We start from the raw sequence: 20,862 nt of genomic DNA, 5'->3' as shown, positions 1-20,862 counted from the left end.
CGTTTTAAGCTCATTTGGGCTCAACAGTCTTGGCAGGTCAAAGGAGAGCTATGAGCACCACCAGGCCTGTCACTGAGCTGAGCTTTCGGATGTTGGTGGTCTGTTTAACAGGCGGAACATTTCTCCTTGTCAGCCTGGCAGGTGGTTGAACTAACACTGAGCCTCTGTCTGGATGGAGCTCAAAGTTAAGTCCTGCAACCTGTTTGACTTCTTGACTTGTGGCTGTTTTTAGATCAATTCTGATAGCAAAGAACATGTACAAAAATGTTAATTTAGGCTATGCTATAGCATCAATAAGGATTAATTTCTAAACCTGATTAAATCATGGTTTAACTTAAGTTTTTAGTCTAAATCTTAAACTCTGATTGAAAATGCAATCCAGTATTAACATTAAATTTACACTCAAGGACATTTAACTTTTAAAACAGCTGCCTGGACTGAGCAACATAATTAAGTTCCTCGTAGAAGGATAAGGGACAGACTCAGCCCAACTGATTTTTATGATGCGTCTCTTCTTATTTCAGTCAAGTGTTTACTTTGTAGCTAGCTAATGAACTTACAAGGCCACCACTCAAATTGAATTTTTCAGCAAACAGTATAACATTTTTGTTTGTTTTTTTACTTTTTAACCAGCTAGCAAATAATTATCAATGCATCCGAAATCACATACTATGCACTGCATACTCATTTGACATACTTTGGTGTAAATAAATAGTAGAATATATCTTTTTGGATGCACTGCTCAGAATGTATGACATCACTTCCTGAGAGCGTCCTTGTCAGTTGGAGACATGTAACTGTGGTGACCTGTGGCAACAATGAACTCATTTAGAAACTATATCCACCTCACTTTCTGTTGGTTTCATTCTAAGGTTTCGGACTTCACATGCTGTTTTAGCATTTAACTTTTTTGCTGGCTAGCAAACAATCTTCCGTTTTATTAAGGAATATAAAGCCGGTTTTCTCTTTTATACTCAAATGTATTATTTATTTATTTATTTTAATTTGACAAACCAAGCATCTCCATTTTGATTTAACTCTCTTCAATTTAGACAGAAATCACCAAAACTTGTGTTTACTAAACTAAGATTAGTTTTTAATTGTGCTCTCTGCTTATTTTTACATCTGGATTTACTCACTTTGAACCTAGTTTTGTTTAAACTCTAATTGAACCCATCTTATATTAAAGTAATCTTTGTTTGTGCAGCCCAGTCTTAGGGGGTACAGCGTGACAAAGACATGACACATTCAGTTCAATCTAATAATAAATTCTAACTTTAATCTCCAAGGCTGTCAAAAGCTGATCTTGTATACAGAGAGTTTTTTTTCCTGGCCAGTGTTGATAGCCAAGGCTACAGGGCTGCAAGTCTCCAGCCCCCTGCCCAACCTGTAAACTCCTGATGTAAACTAGGTCGGTACAAAGAGAGAGTGAGAGAGAGAGGTGCTGCTGGGAGCATTGAATTATTCAGCCCAGTCCGCTGAGCTCTGATAACACAAGCAGAACAACAGCAGCGCTGAGCTGTGTGCAAGACAGCCGGAGAGCCGAATCAGTTCATATGGGCAATACCTCGCACCCTCTTTGGAGAGAGTTAGCTTCACTCTTTTTTTTTTTTATATATCGGAAAAATATGAAAAGAAGAAATGTCATGAATGTCTGAGCATTTTTACAGGTTACATAGGCTCAAGGCTCAAGAAGAACTCCCGTGCTACGAAAATGGAGAATTTTTGTAGGGCAGTTTCTCATAAAAGCATGCAAACGTCTGTATTTGTTACACATATCCTCATATTTCACAGCAAATACTGTTTAATTAGTGCGACATTACAAGCATTCCTCCAGATTTTCAGATAAGAAAATCTCAATAAATGAAGAAATGCTGAAATCTCAACCCCCTCCTTCTTGCCCCTCATCCAAACCCGATCGTAAGGCTTTGATCAGCATAACCTGCCATATGTCAGAGTATGTTTACTGCTTTCCTATTATATGCAGAGGTTGTTAACTTTTACAACCCCTTTTGAATGACGGGGAAGTGCATACGTCTTCACAAAAAACTGTTGAGGAAATCTCCTTTTTTTTTTTTTCCATCATGGACTTTCTGCCGTGTCTGCCAGATACAAGTGAATTAGATGCGGATGCAGGCGTCCTCATAAATCTCACAAACACTGAGGTAACGTGTTTCAGACTTGCTTACCAGGTGTAATTTGTCAAGAATGGGTAACTCTATTCCACACAAAGCACGGCCTTCTGCTTCAATAGTTCGCTACAGCCGTTAGGGTTTGGTGTTCAGTGTGGCGTCACTACATCAGTCCACGGCAGAGCTGTTATGAAAACTGAGACAAGACAGTGCAAGCTGTCTTTCTCACAACCAATGTCACTCTAACAATAACACACCAGTATATTGTCTTATGATATTATTATGGTTGGATTATTCCCAGTTTTCCAGTTTTTAGCACAGATCCTAATCTTCAACTATCAATCCTGAACTGTATTCGCTTTAAATTGTAGTAACTAAGTATATTCATTAACTACTTAAGTACATTTTTCAGGTTCTTGTTCTTAAGTGAGTATTCCTTAACTTATGCAATTATTTCTATTTTGCAAAACATACAATCATCATATAGAATACCAGACACTGATATAGATTTAACTACAACAGTAAGTGAAAATACATAAAACTTGCTTCACCGTGACCAGCACCAACATCAAATTGTCTACACATGAATGCATCAGTAATACTTCAAATGTTTCTATATAAACATTAACATATATGTAATTACACTGACAGGTGCCATACAATGCATACAATACTTGAGTGTTTTTACCTAAGAAGTATTTTGCAGGACTTTTACTGGGCATACACTTTGCATTTTGAGCACGTTTCTGACCTGATTTCTGAGCCGCTCAACTCATTTTAGTCAGACAGAATTTTTAGCTTCACTGGGTGTCATTTGCCGTGCAGCATAGAGCAGAGAGCAAGGACCGATTAACTGCTCCCAAACAGCCAAACAGGACAATAGGATGAATTTCTAACGTGGCATAAATTTTGGTCACCTGTTGTCAGGATCTTGCACGGTTGAGGCAGAGTCACAAGTCGATTTCCCTGAAAAGTCAGTGCCTTTTTTTCTCTGAACGGCTGACAGGACATTTTATTATATATTTAACAGTAGGAGCACTCAGGTTGTGGCTTGACATCAGACTGTGCAGTGTGAGCACATAACTCGTCAGCTGTGGCTTTACATTGCTGGCGATTTACTGCTACAGTAGGAGTTGGAATTAAACAACAACACTTCTAAAACTGTACAGAGTGTTCCCATCTTTAAGCAGGGGATCTGAATTCTTTCATCACTGCAGATGAAAATTAACTCAATAATTCTGGTGAAATATTTCAAATGGCAAAGTTTACTGATAATATGCTGGAGGAAAAACTATTCAGAATGTCAGTGGCAAGTTTAGGACCAAGACATTAAGATGTTAATCAAGAGGCTGATCTGGAGGTAAATCAAAAGCTCCATGCACACCCCCAATACCCCTTTTTTATTTATCATTAACAATAACTGGGGAAACAACTAATAAAAAAAAAGGTTTTGAGCTGAATTTTAATGAAATAAAGGTCAGCACAATGGCATCAGCAAACTTTTATTTGGTAATTTTCCCTACATAAATCATATTCATTAAACTTGTTGTTGTTCCCTATTTTTCCTCTGGTCATTCATGCCCAACCTACAGTTTGAAAACCGCTGCCCTGTCTTTTTCTAATCTGTACACAAAGCTAGTGACATACAGTAGATATCTCTATAAAATTCTTATCTTTTTGACAGTATAAGTTGCCAGTTTGTCAAGGATGCTGGAAATGCAGGGGAAAAAATCACCGGGCCTTATAGATGCTGTAAACGATGCTGTCTTGCCGTCGACTTAAACTGCATGTTAATTAGAGGAAACATTTAGCCAATAATGCTGCTCTAATCACACTCGAGTAGATTCCCTCCCTGGAGTCTGATCTGTAAGCATGAGACACTGCAGAGGGAACGGAGGATAACGTCACTCTCAACAAGGAATTACCTCAACGCGTCCACATGCTGCTACCTGATAGTAAAAGTTTATATGCAACGTTAACAATGTCACAAACACGGTGTTGAGATTACTTTTTATTTTTTTGTTCTGGCCCAAGAAGTGATCAAGGGCAAAGTAGTGTTCCCTCACTGAGGTTCTTGTAAATGGCAGGCTCAATAAGAAAGCACAAGCTTTCATAAATACCGGTTTGTTTTGATAGTATTAAATATTTATGACTAAGTAAACAACAAGGTATACATTTTGAAAAACAAAGATATATTTTTATGCATTATTAACTGACTGTTCGTTAAGCCTGCATTACTTAGTTATTTAATTTTAAAGGCTATGATGGGCCGAACAGGTTTATCCCAAAAGACGATGTTCAAATGATGTCAGGTACGAAGTGAGCACACTTTAGCTCATGTTTTTGCTGTTGGAAAGACTAACTGTCATGCCTCATTATTGTTGCTGTGATTTGGTAATTATTGTTCATGGTAGCATTTCTAGAAGAGCAGAATAGAGAGAGAATAAGAGAACAGACCATAACTATGGACACAGCTCTGGAGGAGCAATAATCCATAATCCATAAGATAATTTTAAAATAATAACTTGTCTCAAATTATGATTTTTTAACAGTGTAATAAACAGGATACTGTACAATGAGCAGGTCATTATTGCGAAGTAAACCCCAGATGATGCAGAACTCTGACACAGTTCTGATTTTAGATTCTGGAGGAGCAATAAAAATATTTTTTATATCAATAAAAATATTTATAAATTTACATATTGTCTGAAATTATCCTTTCTTTTTAAAGTAAGCAGCTGTGTCATAAGCAGGGTGCTTCAGGGTGATTCAAGACCTGCAACATCACTTTTTTCCAGCTGAGCCCCGCCCACTTCAAACAAGTGAGAAGACTTCAAATAAAAACACAGATGATGCAACTGTCTCCTTTAAAAAAGAAGAAGAAAGGAAATGAGCTCAAATATTGTCTTGGAACATGTCACTCAGGTGATCGAGAAAATATGTTTTCAGGGACTTTGAGGCCAAAATATGCATCGAATTCAATGTTGAATTATGAATCTCCTCTGACTGATATTAAGCACTCTTCCTTTAATTTGTTAAACTATACTTACAAGTTGAAATTGAATTTAATTCCACTTTCACCTCACTTGAGTGCTGTTATAGTTTGTAATATTCTTTATTGAGATAATACCTTTAAGGGTTATAAAATTAAACTGCAGAAGGCTGTTTATGTTACATAATGTTGCATTAACAGAAGATGAACCACGAGTTGAAGAAATATGCTGCAGACAAGTGAATGTTTCTGTGCAGGCGGCCCTTGCAGGGATGTCTAAAATGTGCATGATAATGGAGCTGAGGTACCTACCGCCACCACCTCCACACCTCACTCCGTCTCTCTCTTAACACCCCCCTACCACACACTCTTTTTACTCTGGATCTCTCCTCCTCACCCGCCCGCCCTCTCTGTCACATTGGCTCTGGACTGTCATAGAAACAGCTTGTGATTCAAACCCCTCTCCTGTTCTCTTCAGTTACATAAATGCCACATACTGTTGGAGTCCTGAAACATATTTTTAGACTGGCATAGACAGGGCCGATAATGATGCCAGCCATCAACAGTCCCATTATATAACATGGACGAGGAGGGGGGGCACATGCATGGCACTTTTTTCAACAGCACACTATACTTTTTCCCATATCTGGCAGGCTTTCTTGAGGCCGGGTACAAGCCTTCACACACAGTAAACACTGAGCTGTGTTTCTGAATGTCATGCAGTGCATCCATACTTGTTTTGTAGGGGAAAACACACTGTGAATCTTTCTACAATCCACCGCCACACGCTCTATTATCTCGCAAATCTGCAACCAAACCAAACGTGGATGTTACTTTAATGTTCAGCCACCTGTGAAGGTTTTCTTATTACAGAACTGTTAAAAAAACATTCTGTAGTACATAAACCCTTTCAAAGCTGCTGCAGAAAGTTTCCTCATTTCTCAGATTGCCAATGTTGTTATTTGCATCTGGGGCAAAACAGCCAGTGTGGCTATTTACACCCTGTTTTATATAGCCTAGAATTGCATAGAATAGCACCGAGGCATCTGTAGCCAGCAATGCTATTTCCACCCGTGGTGTAAATAAACAATGTGGCTATTTACACCGGCCTATTTACATCTGCATAGCAGTGACAAACCATGATCATTTCCATTACCAAACCAAGCAGCTTTTCTAAATCTAACCAAAGTGCAACTGAAAATAATAGGGATATAACAGCATATCAAATATTGTGATATCGCAATAAATAAAGGACTCAGTACTCAGTACGTTTTGGGTTTTTTTTCGTATCATTACATCCCAAAAAACTGTAAATAATAAGTCAACTAAGTCTAAAAATGTACTTAATACTGACTGGAAATTTAAGAGTAGACTAAAATCCTATTCTCTAGGGAAAAGACTCAAAACCCCACTCTCCCACAGCAGAGTCCTGTGCTTAATCCCACTACAGTTTCTTGTTAAGGGCGAATTTGTTGCTATTTTAGCTCAAGCAAGGGGTCGAGTGTGTAGCCGAATAGCTGCCATGTGCCTATTTTCACCCAGGTGCAAATAAACAAATAATGTTATTGAAATCCACATCCATTTTAAAGGATTTGGGGATTTTAGCAGGTCTGCAGGGTTTTCCTCAGGCACAAAATCCCTGGCATACCTGTTAACCCCCGGTATGTTATCAATTAAACAGGAAGGTTTTTAGTGCAGCTGTCTGTTCAGTGCCATCTGTGGCCTGTCAGCACCATGGACCGCATCAAACCGGTGTTGCTTCTGTCTTGTGGACCCTCTGTACTCCTCCTCTGCCTTCAAAATGTTTTTGGAACAGAAATACCTAGGGAAGGAATCAGATCAAGTTTCATATTCTCTGTGTTGTTCTGACAGAGTAAAAGAGAGAGGACAGGAAATCACTGACAAAAACGATCTGAGGTGCTGCTCAGCACCTGTTTTTGTCAAGGTGGAAACAGTATGCAGTGTAGTTTCTTATGAGGATATACTGTTTGTTGTGTATATTAATGCTTCAAACACTTCAATTTATAGTGTAAAAAGTTGTGATTGTGTATTGTGTACAGTTATTAAAAGCCTGATTTTGATTGCAATTTACCACACTACCGACTGGGAGAAATCTACCGCAGCCATGAAGGATAAATAAAATGGATGTGATGAGGACGTTGTGTTATGTCAACACTATTATTCCAATGTTACTGAGAGAGTTTCCTGAAAGATTTGAGCACCAGCAGATATGGACATCAGCTCCATCAAAATGAAAAGACAGAGGCTCTGTGTTGCTGTAGTTTACTAATACTTTGAGCTAACTCTTAGTTTAACTGCTAACATTGGCTCATTTGTGCAATTTTATTAATAAATTAAACACAAGTTACAATTGAGGCTGATGTCATTAGTTTTACAGGTATTTGGTTATAAAACAAAGAATTAGACAAATTAAAATTTGACTTAAAAATGGTGCTACAGGTAAAGTGAAGGGATCACAAAAGTTTATTCATTTTGAGGGAGACATGAATGTGTCTACTAAATTTAATGGCAATCTACTTAGTAGTTTTTCAGATATTTCACTTAAGACAACAAATGTCAATCAGATGGTAGGCTGCTGTGGTATAAAGGTACGTGTAGTCTTTGTAATTATGCATCTTCACAGTCTGATACTTCAACAGCCTTTTGACAAATGGCAAATGGCAACTTTCCTGACTTGTAAAATTATGTTTTAAATTGACAAATATGTGTGATTTGTGACAATTCAAGCAGGGTCAAAAAACATTTTGTCTCTCGCCTTTGACTGCAATTCATTTTTTTAAGTTAGGTTCCTCAGTGGTCCACAGTATAATTTTCAGTACCATCAAAAATACAGAAGCGCCTCTTTCTATTAAACTGATACAGAGATGCTGTATCGGGGTGATGTATTGTAGTGTGCAGCACACATCAGCAGAGGTCAGTCTCTCTACATTGGACCAAGTGGAGCTGAAAAACATGCTGTCTAAGAGATAAAGTTACAGGACTAACTAGAAAAAAGAAAAAGGCCTCTGCCCCTGTTTGGGAGTATTTTGGGTTTAGTCCCAATGATAAAGGCAAGCCAGCAAACACTGCAGACTACTGATTGGTCAGAGCAGCTTTGCGTAGTGACTGAGCGTCCGCAGGACATAATTGAGCGAGTGTGACAGAGAGTGAGTGCTTCTCAAGACCAAACCAAAGCTCCTGAGTGTGTGTTGTTTCCCAGCTGCAGGAGCAGTGTCACTATGATCAGCTCCGACTACGCTGATGGAACAGAGGGAGGGAGACTCGAGTTGAGCTGGTTTAACCCAGTTTTACACAAATACTATCATAGTCCTGTATACCATGGTAAAATGTCAGGTATGAAGGTGTGAAAAACTGGTATTGTCCAAACCTATCAAGTGGTTGTGCTAGAGAAAAATTCAGGGAATTATCAAAATCAGTAGCATTCATCCTCTGGGGACCATAACTGTTAATGCACAATTACATGGCAATCTATCTATTATGTGTTTAAATATTTATGTCTAGACCAAAGAACACACCAACAGACAGACAGACACACCAACACTACAAAAAGAAACTTTCCACCAGCGTGGGCAAAATAGCAAATTGTACACACATATATTTCAACTCATGGTATAGATGTTTGAAGACTTTAACTCTTCATAACCACCTTTAAAGGCTTGATTTTCCAAACTGCTTCCAACATATCATTGCAAAAGCACAAAAGCGCACACCACGGCCAGAGAGAACATGAGGGAATCCTGAGAAACAGGGTTCTTCACCTTAGTGCGTTCTTTCCATGTCAGCGCTGGAGCCAGGACTTGATTGAGCCAGCGCTTCACGGCAACTTGCTCTAATCGACATGACCCAGTGTCTGCCAGAGGAAGTATCTCAAAGAGCTAGGGGAAAATAAAAAAAAAACAGCATTAAACAAGGAGCACTGTTTAAAACAGTGTGGAAGCAGAACCATGTCAGCCTGGGAGCAAACGGGTTAAACAAGCCTCAGGAAGAAAACAGGCAACCAGGAAATACTTTCAGGTCACAAGTTTAGAGTGGATTAAGGAAAAAACACTAAAATATAAGAAAAATATGTTTAAATTAAGGGATATAGATGAAGGAGAAGTTAATCAAATACAACTGAAGTGAACAGACCCAACACTTCCAATCTGACACATTAGGATGCTGACAAACAAGCCAAGTATAATGCACGGATTGATTGCTGTGAGTTCCTCTCCAAATGAAGCTTCTTACCTAGTAGGTAATTAGGAAGTGAGCAGATGCGAGTATTGAGTGCTTTGAGCGCCTGAGAGAGGCGGTAATTGTTTTCTGTTGATTACATGGCCTTTTGACAGAAAAATGGGTCACTGCAGTAGTGACCACAGACTTGGCTGAGGAGACCTTCCAGCACAAGTGTTACAACAAACAGAGGCGTAGGAAAGTGTGGAGAGCAGACCGGCAATCCAACCAAAATGCTGAGACAATACTGTATCTGCATCTTCCCACACAGGGTTGTCTTTGTGCGAGAAATGTTTTCTTTCATCTTAAAGCAGCTATAATGGTTCCAGTGTGAAAACAACATGAAAATACAGAGATTATCACTTGAATCTGCAGCTTCCTTCTGTATTAAAGAGCTTTGTAGACAGTTTCAGCTCATTGTTTAGCTGTCTGTCCGTAACTTTACTGTTTTGGATCAATACCACTGCCCTCGTACCGCTGTTTTAAACCCAGCAGGCAGCAGTTTTCAGTGAAAAGGCTCTAAAAACCCACTGTACACTACCTGCTCAGCACCAAATGGCAGACAGACACAGTGATTAGTTGGTGAACATAGAGGAGCATTTAGTCACTAAAGAGCCAAATATTTCCCTCAGGGGGTGGTACAAAACAGAGCTAAAACAGAGTGAATACTGGACTTAAATTCTTCAGGTGTCCAGAAACATGAACAAATGAATGCTATAATGTTGCTGAATGTACAAATGGGGAATTGTTTGAAAACAAGTTCATCATATCATCTTAAAACATGAATGTTCACAGCTTGCTTCCACAACCGCCAGGTAGCCGGAAAGATAGTTATTTCAGGTTTAAAGTGACACTATTTTACTTTTGAAAAAAGAAATATACAGTTTGATGACTTGTCAGTTGAATTCATCAATTAATACAATCAGGGGTTTTGCTGCTACAGCTTAGAGTCGTGCACTGGTCCAGTTTTTCACCAGCGCACACTACCGAACGCCGCATCTTCACTTCCTCCCACTGTACAAAACTTAACCCAAAATATCCCAGATACGAGCGCTGCCATTTGGCGCTGGTGATGTAATTTGGAGCCAGAGTGTGCGCAGTAATGATCAGCATTGGAGTCATGCGCTCCAGTTCCCGCCGACACAGCTGGCCGACTCGGTCACTAGCAGATCTCAGCTGTCAATCATGGCATGAAGCCCCACTTTTATAGGTTCAAATAACTAATTAAAGGAGAAAAAAGAGATTAAATTAAACACTTGAACAAACATCAGCATAATAAGAATGATAAAATTAAAGAATCATCTTTTTGGCAAATTTTATTTGATGTGTACTTTGATGTTTTACTTAAATCTAGCTGAGTATCTGAACAAACCTGTTACCCACAATTATCTCCAAGTCAAACCTGGAACCGTTCACGTAAGTACCACAACCTGACCTGCGATTAAACACAAACACACACACAGTCACAGTCTCTGGTCACACCAAATTTCTCCCAAATGTCCGACTTGGCCTTCGACGATGTATTGTCCACAATTTAGTATTCTCTACTGGCTTTACCTTTATGTCATCCATTTCAGCTGTCAGATAGCCTTCATCGCTGTGAGATCAGAAGTGACATACTATTATTTGCCAGGATGTGGGGTCAAAGTCAAAGTGTCATAGGCTTTCATAATAAAATCCTGGCAGCTGATTGGATCTAATATTATTAGCGGATTTAAAAGTAAAAAAAAATCTGCACAGTCATTTTCATTTCAGATTTCTCCAGAAGGAAAAAAAATACAAATTGTACTATATGTGTTATTTTGTTCTCACCTGCTGTCTACTTGCTATTAGTTCATTTCTACCCATACCTGTGAATTTATATAAAATTTCCATTATATAACTTTTTTGCAGGACTCTGCTGCAGCCTAACTTGGTCTGGTTTAATTTAAGCTAAGGTTAGCAAACTTTCGATAGGCCTAGATACTGCTGTACATAAGGCATTTCAGAGTCAGTTTGCTGACTTTATGACTCTTCTCTTCTTGTGTTACTTCTTTTTTGGTCACATAACGGCTGCTATTCAGCAAAAGTTACCCAGTCTCCCTAAAATGCATAACAGTGCTTTGGTTGTTTTGTCTCTATTTCTACATTTTCTTCCTTCTTGATTGTTACTCCGCAGTGGCTTTTAATGGTTTCAATATGCTCGCTTTTACGTCACTGCTGTCACGTCTATTCAAAATACTGACAAAGAACAATATCCATGCAGGATTTTTTGGCTCAAATGAACACTCATACAAGGAGCTCTTTGTTAGCAAGTTCCCTGTGCTTCTGTACGTATTAAACCTGGAGGGTAAAATAATACTAGATGCAGTATGTGCTCCCATTGTCCTGTACAAGGACCTCTTGGTCTCGTTACTGGTGGGAATCAATGGAAGGGTTGCAGCGTGGTTTGGTTTTCTTGAATATTGGCTCCATCTGCTGGTTATAATCCTCACACTCCTTTCACTGTGTGCTGCCATGGCAACATGACCCAAATTATGAGATGAGAACAAAGGCTGATGCCTCATACAGCCTCTTACGGCAAACTGTCAATGAGAAATATATTAGGTGTGTCGTTATTAATGTGGGAGTAAAAGGTTTGCAGCGACCGCCGAAAAGGTTTCCCACAAACCTCCTCCAGAGGTCAAAAGTTCGCCTCTGTGACGTACTTTCAGCGTCAACACAGCAGCAAAACGCCTTAATTTACATTTAGTAATCGAGCAGATTAAGAGGGATAGCTCAAAGATAAACAGGGCCGCCCCTCTTTCTTTTACTACAGTTGAACTCCTCTTGGCTGCGTTGACTGTTGCCCTGACAACCTTATGTCACCGTGTCAGAGTTACAATATCCCTGTGTCTCAGCGTTGCCCATCTGTTCACTTGATTACGTCTGTGCAGAGTCTCGATGGATCTCCTGTCTCAAGCTTTGTTGTCTTCCTTTGTAGAAAATGTCTCACGTACGGTATATTACGTAAATAGTTTTAGTAGCTAACATAAAGCCTGTAGAGAGGAAACATACACACTCACACACATACCTAAAGCTCTTTGTGGTGCAAGTTTTTTGACTTTTAGCCTAGAAGCGAGCAATATGACTGTCAGTCAGTTCATCACTTTGGTTCAGACTGAAATATCTCAGCCAGTCTGGTGGACTGGAATGAAATTTGGTTCGGAGATGCAACAACTAATGACTTTGGTGATCCGCTGGGTTTTCCTCCACCACCACAAAGTAGGTGACTGCCATTCAGCCAAGCTTACATAGTCTGACTTTATTGCAGTGGTTTTGGGGTTTTTTCTGTCTCTGTCTTGAATGCTGGTCCTCAGTGGCTTTTAATGGTTTCAGTATGTTTCCTTTTGTTCTCGTGAATGAGTCCATTGTTTTTCCCATGTCATTACAAATTATTTTACATACTCTGCAATTTTTCTGTTATATTACTGTTCAAAATACAGACAAAAACTACATCAGTGTTGTATTTTTCCTCACCCTTGTACAGGGAGCTCTTCGTTTTTGTGCAAGTGATTAAATTATTAAACTTGGACAGTGAAGATCCTTGCGGATGCAGTGAGTGTCCCTATTGTCCTCTTCAAGGACCCTTCATACATGAGACTTGTGATCCCGATTTTTCCTCTAGCACCACCATGAAGTTGACATTTGTGGTTTTCATTAAACCTCAAGACAGAACCTAACAATAATTTTACAATTTTGACCTGATGATGGTGATATAAAGGCAGTTTGTCCAACACTTTTGTTTATGACCAAACACTTGCAAAACTAATGACATTCCCATGAACCTCAGATGTACTTTGTGTTGAGTGCTAATGTTCAAATAACATGGTAAACAAAAACATGGTAAAAGTTATTCACGCTACATATTACAACAACAGATAAAGAAAAAAAATGTTTATCTCTAACTTTATTAGATTTAGTTTGTTGTTGTAAAACTCATTTTGGCTACAGGAGGCTGAAGTGCACAACTATAGACCCTTTTACAGTTTGTAAACAATGAGAAAGCTGCGCAAGCAAATGGAAATATGACTGACCACAATAACCTGTCAGTGGGCGCTGGAAACACAAGCAGTTTTGGTTGCATCCAAAGTCCAGTCAACACGTTTAATAACTTGCAGCCATAGATGCCATTGATTACTCTGAAATAATCACGATCCTGTCAGAATTCTGAACAACTTAACATGTCATACATGGAACAACCAGACATTTTGGTGATTTTGGTGTTGGTAAAACGTTTAATTCAGCATTTGCAGCTTGATAACTTGTCAGTTGACTCTTGAAGACAGCGACTTCTGTTGTCAAAATGTTAACACGGGAGATAAAACAATTTACATCAGACTTAGAAACGGATCTCACTTTCCTCTCAGGGCTTCCAAAAAGAGTTTTGCAATGTTTTACATTTTAAGGTTAGCGTGGAGCCTAATGATGTATTAGTAAATATTTATAGATAATTAAATTCAAACTGGAGACCCACAGAAAAAATAATCCCACAGGATGCAGTGTGTTGGAGTGGAGTTCTTTTTGACCCCGTCATGTTCATGTTTGTGTACCTGGAGTTGTACGAGGCCCAGACAGTTTTACTGGAATGCCTATCAGTGGGCAGCTGGCTTGTTAAATACTCTCTAGAGATTTGTTTTTGCCAGACATATGGCAGAAATGTTTCTTCAGCTCAAACATTTATTTGTTGCGCTTTGAATGGAGAAGTTGAGTCATAATAATTAAAATTTCTCACACGTGCTTTCCTGCTTTTGGAAGAGAATAATGGGCATTTGTGTCCATTACAGAGAAGAAACTGCTCACAAATAGTCTAATCACAGTCGTAAAAGTCAAAGCTGCGCAGAATCCAAAAGAAGAGTTTTAAAAAGACTCTGGTCTTTCAAATCTCCATCCATGGGAGGAGGAATATTCTTGAATCTGGGAGAAGTCAGAAAAACCACAGTTATGTAGCGAGCTGGGCTGTGGCCTCCGTCTTGCGGCAGATCCTCCCCCTCGTCTGGAAGCTGTTGAGTTCTTCACCAGATGTGGCCGCCTGATCTTTTTAATGATACACTGGTGCAGGCAGAGAATAACAGAAATGGGCGTAAAAAACACAAGAGAAACAAGCCTCTACGAGAAGCAGCTTGTTTGTGTGCTTTTACTTTAGGGTACAAAATAAAATCAGGACTTTCACTTTCACATAAGTAGATTTTAATGACATAGTGGACTTGTGGAGAGGCAAGAACTATAGTATACACTTATACAATTATTGCACAATCAGGAGAATATTCTGAAGCTCTAATCCCTGAGAATGAGTTTTTATTAAGAAGAGATCATCAGCACCTTTCACAATAACATGGTTATGATCGGGATGCCACACTGGAGTGCTACTTTTCTAAAATTACATGAGTTGTTTTTAGTGGTGGAATGAAAGTGCATCTACTCAAGTACTGTACATAAGTACAAATTCAAGGTACTTTTAGTTTACTTGAGCTGGAGGCTGAACTACTGAACTTTTACACCACTACATTTGTTTGACAGCTTTATTTACTTTACAGATTACAAATTTTCATACTCTTCCTTTCCAGGGAAACTATGTATCTCCACATGTGTTGACTTTGACTGTTTGTAATAAACTGAAGGATGAAGTGTTCTTTATTGAGTGGAGAATATTCTCCCACGTCTCAAGCTAAATAAACCATTTAATTAGCTGGAAAATGCATTGCCACATAGTTGAAAATGGGGGGGGTGTTTTTTCTGACACTAACTTTTTAGACAAAGTCTTTCTCACAGGACAGCAATGGTACAAACACATGATGATTTCATAGAATATGACGGACTGCTGTAGTTTTGAACTACCCATGGATTGCCACTGAGCTTAAAAGCTCAAAAACCGAAGCTGCTCTATTTCAGTCGTCCACCAGCAGAGAGCCTTTGATAGGTGCCATCTGGAGAGTCTGGGGCTGTCATGTCCTCTGGCGGTGTGTGGTGGTTGGCCCTGTCTGTTTCATTGTTTTGTCCACCTCATTTTCACATGTGGTGGAAGCAAATATTGATGAGAATGGTTTTCTGTTCCATCGGTGACGTGTTTAAGGATTGGACCACCATATACGACCTCAGGCACTCTGGATGGCACCTATCAGAGCGTCTCTGCCGGTGGACGACCGAAATGGAGCAGCTTCGGTTTTTGACCAGTTGTTAGTGATTTCAATGGATTTGAGGTTTAGAGGCCGCCTCAGAACTTGGCATGAGTGTAAATAGGGACTGTGGCTGCAATCAGCACAGCCTCCACATTCCCGCAGGCAGAGGAGACGTGATCCCTGCTGATGGCGAATGATGGAAGCGTCTCAACATAGAGTAGTCAAACTGTTCTTCTAAAGTTAAATCACAAGTTGTGAACTGTCTCTTGATCACAGTTTTTTTCAAAAGCAGGTTAGGGTTAATTTTCATCTTCAACATCCTGTTTTACTAATATTATACTAAAGGAAGAATTGTGTCAACTGTTCCCCAACATCTTACACACGTTCTCCAAAAAATCAAAAAGTAAAACAGGAATTTCCTCGATGAGACATCTGGGACTTGCAGGCTGATTTTTTTCCCCTCTCACGTTCACAGTTTGGGAAAAGGCAGTTGCTTAAACAGCAGGTGTCTTTGACTTGGTCATTCTCCAGAAAGAACAGGTTGCACAGCTGTGTGGCTCGCACACACAGACACACATATGAGCACACACGAGCAAGGATGGGGAGAAAAAAAAGAGGCACTTAATGAAAGATAGCAAACAACGTCTTTATCCGGGTGAACTCTGGGTTCTTGTCGGACAGCTCTGGCAGGGAGATGCTCCCGCTGTGTCTTTTGTATGTGCAAGTGGACCAAACAAAAGCTTAGTGAGGAATCTCTGGGAAGCCCAAGCTGTTGGAAAGGAATGCCCCTTTGCTCTCTTGTGGCTCAGTGCTCCGGTCTTAATCAGTCACTGGAGGGGTTGGATGGGCTGGGGGCCTCCGGGACCCCGGCAGGCAGACAACAACTCACTTACTCCTGACCTCACTTGCCTCAATAAAACCTATTAGCTGAACACAAATGAAAATAAAGGCTGGTCACTGTTGAAGATGTGATACAGATAAATCAAACTAATTAGTCCATGTTAGCCTTTTCATGGCCATACTGTCTAAGTTCTTATGTAATCTCTTTCTCAATCCAAGGAATGGCTGGATATTTAAATGTAGATCTTTGAAGAAAAAAAACATGGTGAAAACTAAACAAGTTTTAAGTTGTAGAAAAGCATGATTTTAAGTGTATTTAAAGTACTTTTATGTGCTAAAGTTGAATAGCTTCAAGTATGCTCAGTACACTTTAAATATATTGTTGTGTACAGCTTTAAGTTAACACATATTGAAGTGCATTTTCTGTAAGAATACTTAAATACACTTAAAAAGAAGTGAAACTAAAGTACACTTTAATAACGCATTCTAATACTATATTATAAAGGACTTGAAAATAATGATACTTTTCAAAAGTACTCTAACGTTCAATTTACAATAAAGTACACTCAAAAAACACAAAGTATTGCAGAATGACTATGTTTGTTTTAGTACATAATGTACTGCACATTGAAGTTGACCTTAATGACATCTATTTTGAGGTATACTTAAAAAAAACTCTTTAAATATACTTTAAATTAAGCAAAAATTGAGGTTACAAGTATACTTGCAATGACTTTTACATTATTGGCAATTTCTAATACACTAACGTGTACTACATTTTACCTGGGAATTGTTGAAATCCTGTGACAATGAGAGAAAACAGGCAGAGCCAGATGTTCTGGAAGTTATTTTTGTCCAGTAAATGGAAACATGCAGGGTGCGTGTTTCCCTCTGTAAGAAGGCGGAGTTTTCCCCCAGGGGTCCTGAGCCAAACTAGGGTTATGTAACGGATACTTCTCACCCTGATGTGGAGTTACCAGAAAGTTTACAGGGAGAGACTCAAGTCCGGACTGTGAACATGGAATATGGAGATCATGTCACCGACCAGTCTGCGGATAGGAACATTTCTAAGAAAACTGGCGTTCAAGACTGATTTTTTTTTTTGCCAAAGATCTGTCTGACAGCCGTAAACTTAATTGAAAACTGACCTTAAACGCTGCCAAGAGCCAAGTCTTTGTTGGTTAATGTTCAACTCTGGGAGCTCTCTTTGTGCCTGGAGAGGAATCTGGAAATGGGACTTTGCGTTTAGTTTTTGAAAGCAGACAGACGCAAGGACATGGGCAGCGGTACAAGCCGGGGGAAGAAAGTAGCACCTGCGTGTGTGAGTGAGGTGAACGTGGCCAAAACAGCTGCTTCACCCAAACAGGACAACGGCCGCCCGTTCAAGCCTCTCAAAATCCATACAATTTTACGCAACGCGCGCAACCGTGCGCACCCGGACTGCCACAGCGAGGGGCACGACTCTGACTTCTCCAGGGAGGACGATGACATTGATGCAGAGCTGGACACAGTTCTCGCAGATTACGAGGAGCGAGAGGGAGCGTCTGTGAAGAAGAATCCTCCCAAGAAGGCCGTCATCAGGTCCAAAACATACGGACTGTGTCACTTCAGTCAGGAGGAGGATGAGGAGGACTTCAGCTCAGAGGAGCCACGTGGCTCCCGCGGTGGATCAGGAATTGTAAACAAGAGGAGCAATGATGCTTTCACACACATTAAAAAACACACACCTGTCTCCCCCGGTCAGAACAGTGTAAGGACTTTTATTTTTCTGTTGTTTGATCATTATTATTGGATAATACATATTTCCTCTGATTGATTCTTAACTGGTTTAATATATATGGAAGACAATTTCCACTAAAGTGAATAATAATAATAATAATAATAATAATATTAATAATAATAAATTATAATATAGTAATGTGTTAATATCTCAACAATAATGAGAAACCTCAAAATAATGAGGTAGTATCTCAAAATAAAGAGAAAGCTCCGCAAACTTTACTCTCTCTGGCAAAAAAGAAAAACAAATGAGTCTGGAGCCGCAACTATTAAATTCTTTATTTTCCAAGGAGACTTTTTCTTTTGAATTTTCCAACTTCAGCCAGCCTAGGGAGACTCAAGACTTGCCTCCAGCAAATTTTAGAGTAGAAGGCACCAAGCCGTGAGCTATGAGGCACATCTTGGTTGAAAAAAAACATTAAAATATTGTCTTAAATTCAAGTACAGGCTATTTGATAATTTAAGTAACTTTAGGCCTACAACAATGACAAATTAAAATAAAATAGTATCAGAGAAGAAAATATTTTTAGAAATAACCATTATTAATTTCCATATAATTTTGTCAAAGCCACAGGGAGCCACTGGAGTTAGTATCTCAAAATAATGAGAAACTTTCTCATTATTTTGAGACATTAACTCACTATTTTGAGAAACTTTTTTTTTTTTTTTTTTTTCAAAATAATGACTTGCTATCCAAGTTTATAAGAAGAGAAATCCGCACACCAAAAGAGCTCCCAGCTTGGTGTGTGGATCCTGCCTTTTTCTCTTTCTATGCACTCGATATTTTGTGATCCAGCACCCAACCCACTGGGCCTCAGGGATGTGCGTTCCCTTCTTTTATAGTGTTTTTGTTATCCAAGTTTCTCATTATAATGACTTACAGAATATTGTTCTCTTCATCACGTTGGCAGAAATGGGCCTCCATACATAATTATCACTTATTAACAGCAGGATGATTTTGAAGTAACAATCAGTCTGGAGAATTGTTCAATGCTGAGATGAACACACATGATATCCCCTCTTTCTTCTCTGGTTTGTGTCAGTCTTCCTCTCAGGGCTTTCTGACAAGGAGGGCTTTGTTGGAAGCTGTTCCCACATCAGAAAAACAATCGTAAGTAGACAACTCTAATAAATAATTTATTTCCGTGCTCAGTGGAGTAGTAAAAGCTGAGGAGGGCCAGATCAAATTCACTCTGAAGAGATCGAAATACCCACCCATTATTCTCAGGGTAGATCAGATTAGTCAGATGTCTGCAGGCAGGACAGAAACAAACAAGTATCTGTTGTTGCTACTTGGTTGGAGTCGAGTGTGAAAAGTAGAAGCACAACCAAGAAAAACACATTTCCATGACAAGCCTTAAGCACAAATAAGCAGAATATGTTTACTACCATTGATGATCCCTTTGTGCATCACATTTATTGGAAATTCATCAGATAACTTATTCAGAAATGATACCTCTGATGTGAAAATACCAAAATATGTAATCTCACTCACATTTTTGTTTTGTTGACATGTTTCCTCTCTCTCCACAGGACTTTTGGCAGCTGCCATAGCTCCTCTCTCACCATGCCGGTCATCCTGTACGATGGATCAGAAGAGGAGCTGATGGACACTATTGAGAGAGAGTTTAGTTGACCCCCAGCTGAGAAAGCCGCTGGCCTTTTCAGTTGTCTTCATGCGAGGCAGCAGTTTGCAGAGGAAATGTTTTAAATTTTAAAAAGAGAAAGGAAACCAGGGTTTGTTTTTGACAATTTCCTGCAACTAAGGAAGGCTACATTCACTGTATGAAAGCAGGGTTTCCTGGATAAATTTAACATATTGTTTGTGCTGCACTCCAGGCCTTTACATTTACCAAACTCTTATTTAACAACACAGAGAGTAATTGCAGAGTTATAACACCACCTTGAATGGGTGCCAGGAAGTTCTCCTTACTGCCCGAGTCTGTGCACTGACAGAGGCCTCCTGGCTCTGTTATCTGCAGTGCTAAGGTGTCACTGTCACCCCCTCGATGGTGCCAGTTTCCCACAGAGCACATACCTATCTATTTGTTACCTATTACTTGCTTTATTTTAACTTGTCTGTTAATGAGTGAAAGAAAGAACAGCGATATCTTGTGGTTGTTGAAAATCTGGCTCCATAAAAGCACATTCTTGCATGCTATATGCAAAAATAACATTTCCACCGGCAGTTTCGTGCGTGCAGCGGAGTGTAAAAGGTAGAGTTTTTGTTAAGTGCCAACCCTGCAAAGGTATGAGCTCGGGTTGTTTATTTAAGGTTTCCTTCCTGACCACAGTTCCTGCATTTCTCCACCCTTATGAAGAAAGAATGTGTGGCAACAGAGAGTTTCAGTTTGACTGAAGGTTGAGCCACGTTCAAACATAAAGGCCTGCTGCCACTTAGTGGTGGAACACAGTAAGGAGCCGTGTGCACAAACACAAACTTGAGCATTTATGTGAAAAATGTGTCCACAAACTGCACTGTTAACTCACAAAAGATGAATTTTGCCACCAAATGTAGAGGCGGGGTTTTGTAATTTTGTTATATATTGCAATTAAAAATGGACAATTGCTATATTTCTAATCATGTGTGAAGTTTCTGTGTGTTTTGTTTAACTTTTGATTTTACAGCATAACTTAGTCCACCAAAGAAGGTTGTCGGACTTTCTTGATTATAAGTGGTGTAAAAAAAACTTTCTTTTATTTTAAGCAATTCGTTAATTTCTGTTGCTATTTAAAAGTTTAGATTATT

The 20,862-nt window shown here is 39.3% G+C and overlaps 1 protein-coding gene across 1 annotated transcript; it reads left to right on the top strand.

Moving 5' to 3' along the window:
* The first annotated feature begins 17,283 nt into the window (after positions 1 to 17,283).
* LOC146310873 (uncharacterized) lies at positions 17,284 to 20,694 on the top strand. The gene is made up of 3 exons (XM_084742510.1): positions 17,284 to 18,084; positions 19,157 to 19,224; positions 19,647 to 20,694. The coding sequence occupies exons 1-3, from the start codon at positions 17,611 to 17,613 to the stop codon at positions 19,747 to 19,749; spliced, it is 645 nt and encodes a 214-aa protein (XP_084598636.1). The 5' UTR covers positions 17,284 to 17,610; the 3' UTR covers positions 19,750 to 20,694.
* The last annotated feature ends 168 nt before the right edge of the window (positions 20,695 to 20,862 follow it).

The sequence above is a fragment of the Lutjanus erythropterus genome, chromosome 18 (genome assembly GCF_056507025.1).
Source record: "Lutjanus erythropterus isolate fLutEry1 chromosome 18, fLutEry1.hap2, whole genome shotgun sequence".
NCBI classification, from domain to species: Eukaryota; Metazoa; Chordata; class Actinopteri; order Lutjaniformes; family Lutjanidae; genus Lutjanus; species Lutjanus erythropterus.
This window is presented reverse-complemented; position numbering and strand designations above follow the sequence as displayed.

What these genes read in the sequence shown, in the direction of transcription:
- LOC146310873 (XM_084742510.1), top strand. Translation starts at nt 17,611, where the DNA reads ATGGGCAGCGGTACAAGCCGGGGGAAGAAAGTAGCACCTGCGTGTGTG. An exon ending in TCTCCCCCGGTCAGAACAGT is followed by an intron (nt 18,085 to 19,156) that starts GTAAGGACTTTT and finishes GGTTTGTGTCAG; the next exon opens with TCTTCCTCTCAGGGCTTTCT. An exon ending in CCCACATCAGAAAAACAATC is followed by an intron (nt 19,225 to 19,646) that starts GTAAGTAGACAA and finishes CTCTCTCCACAG; the next exon opens with GACTTTTGGCAGCTGCCATA.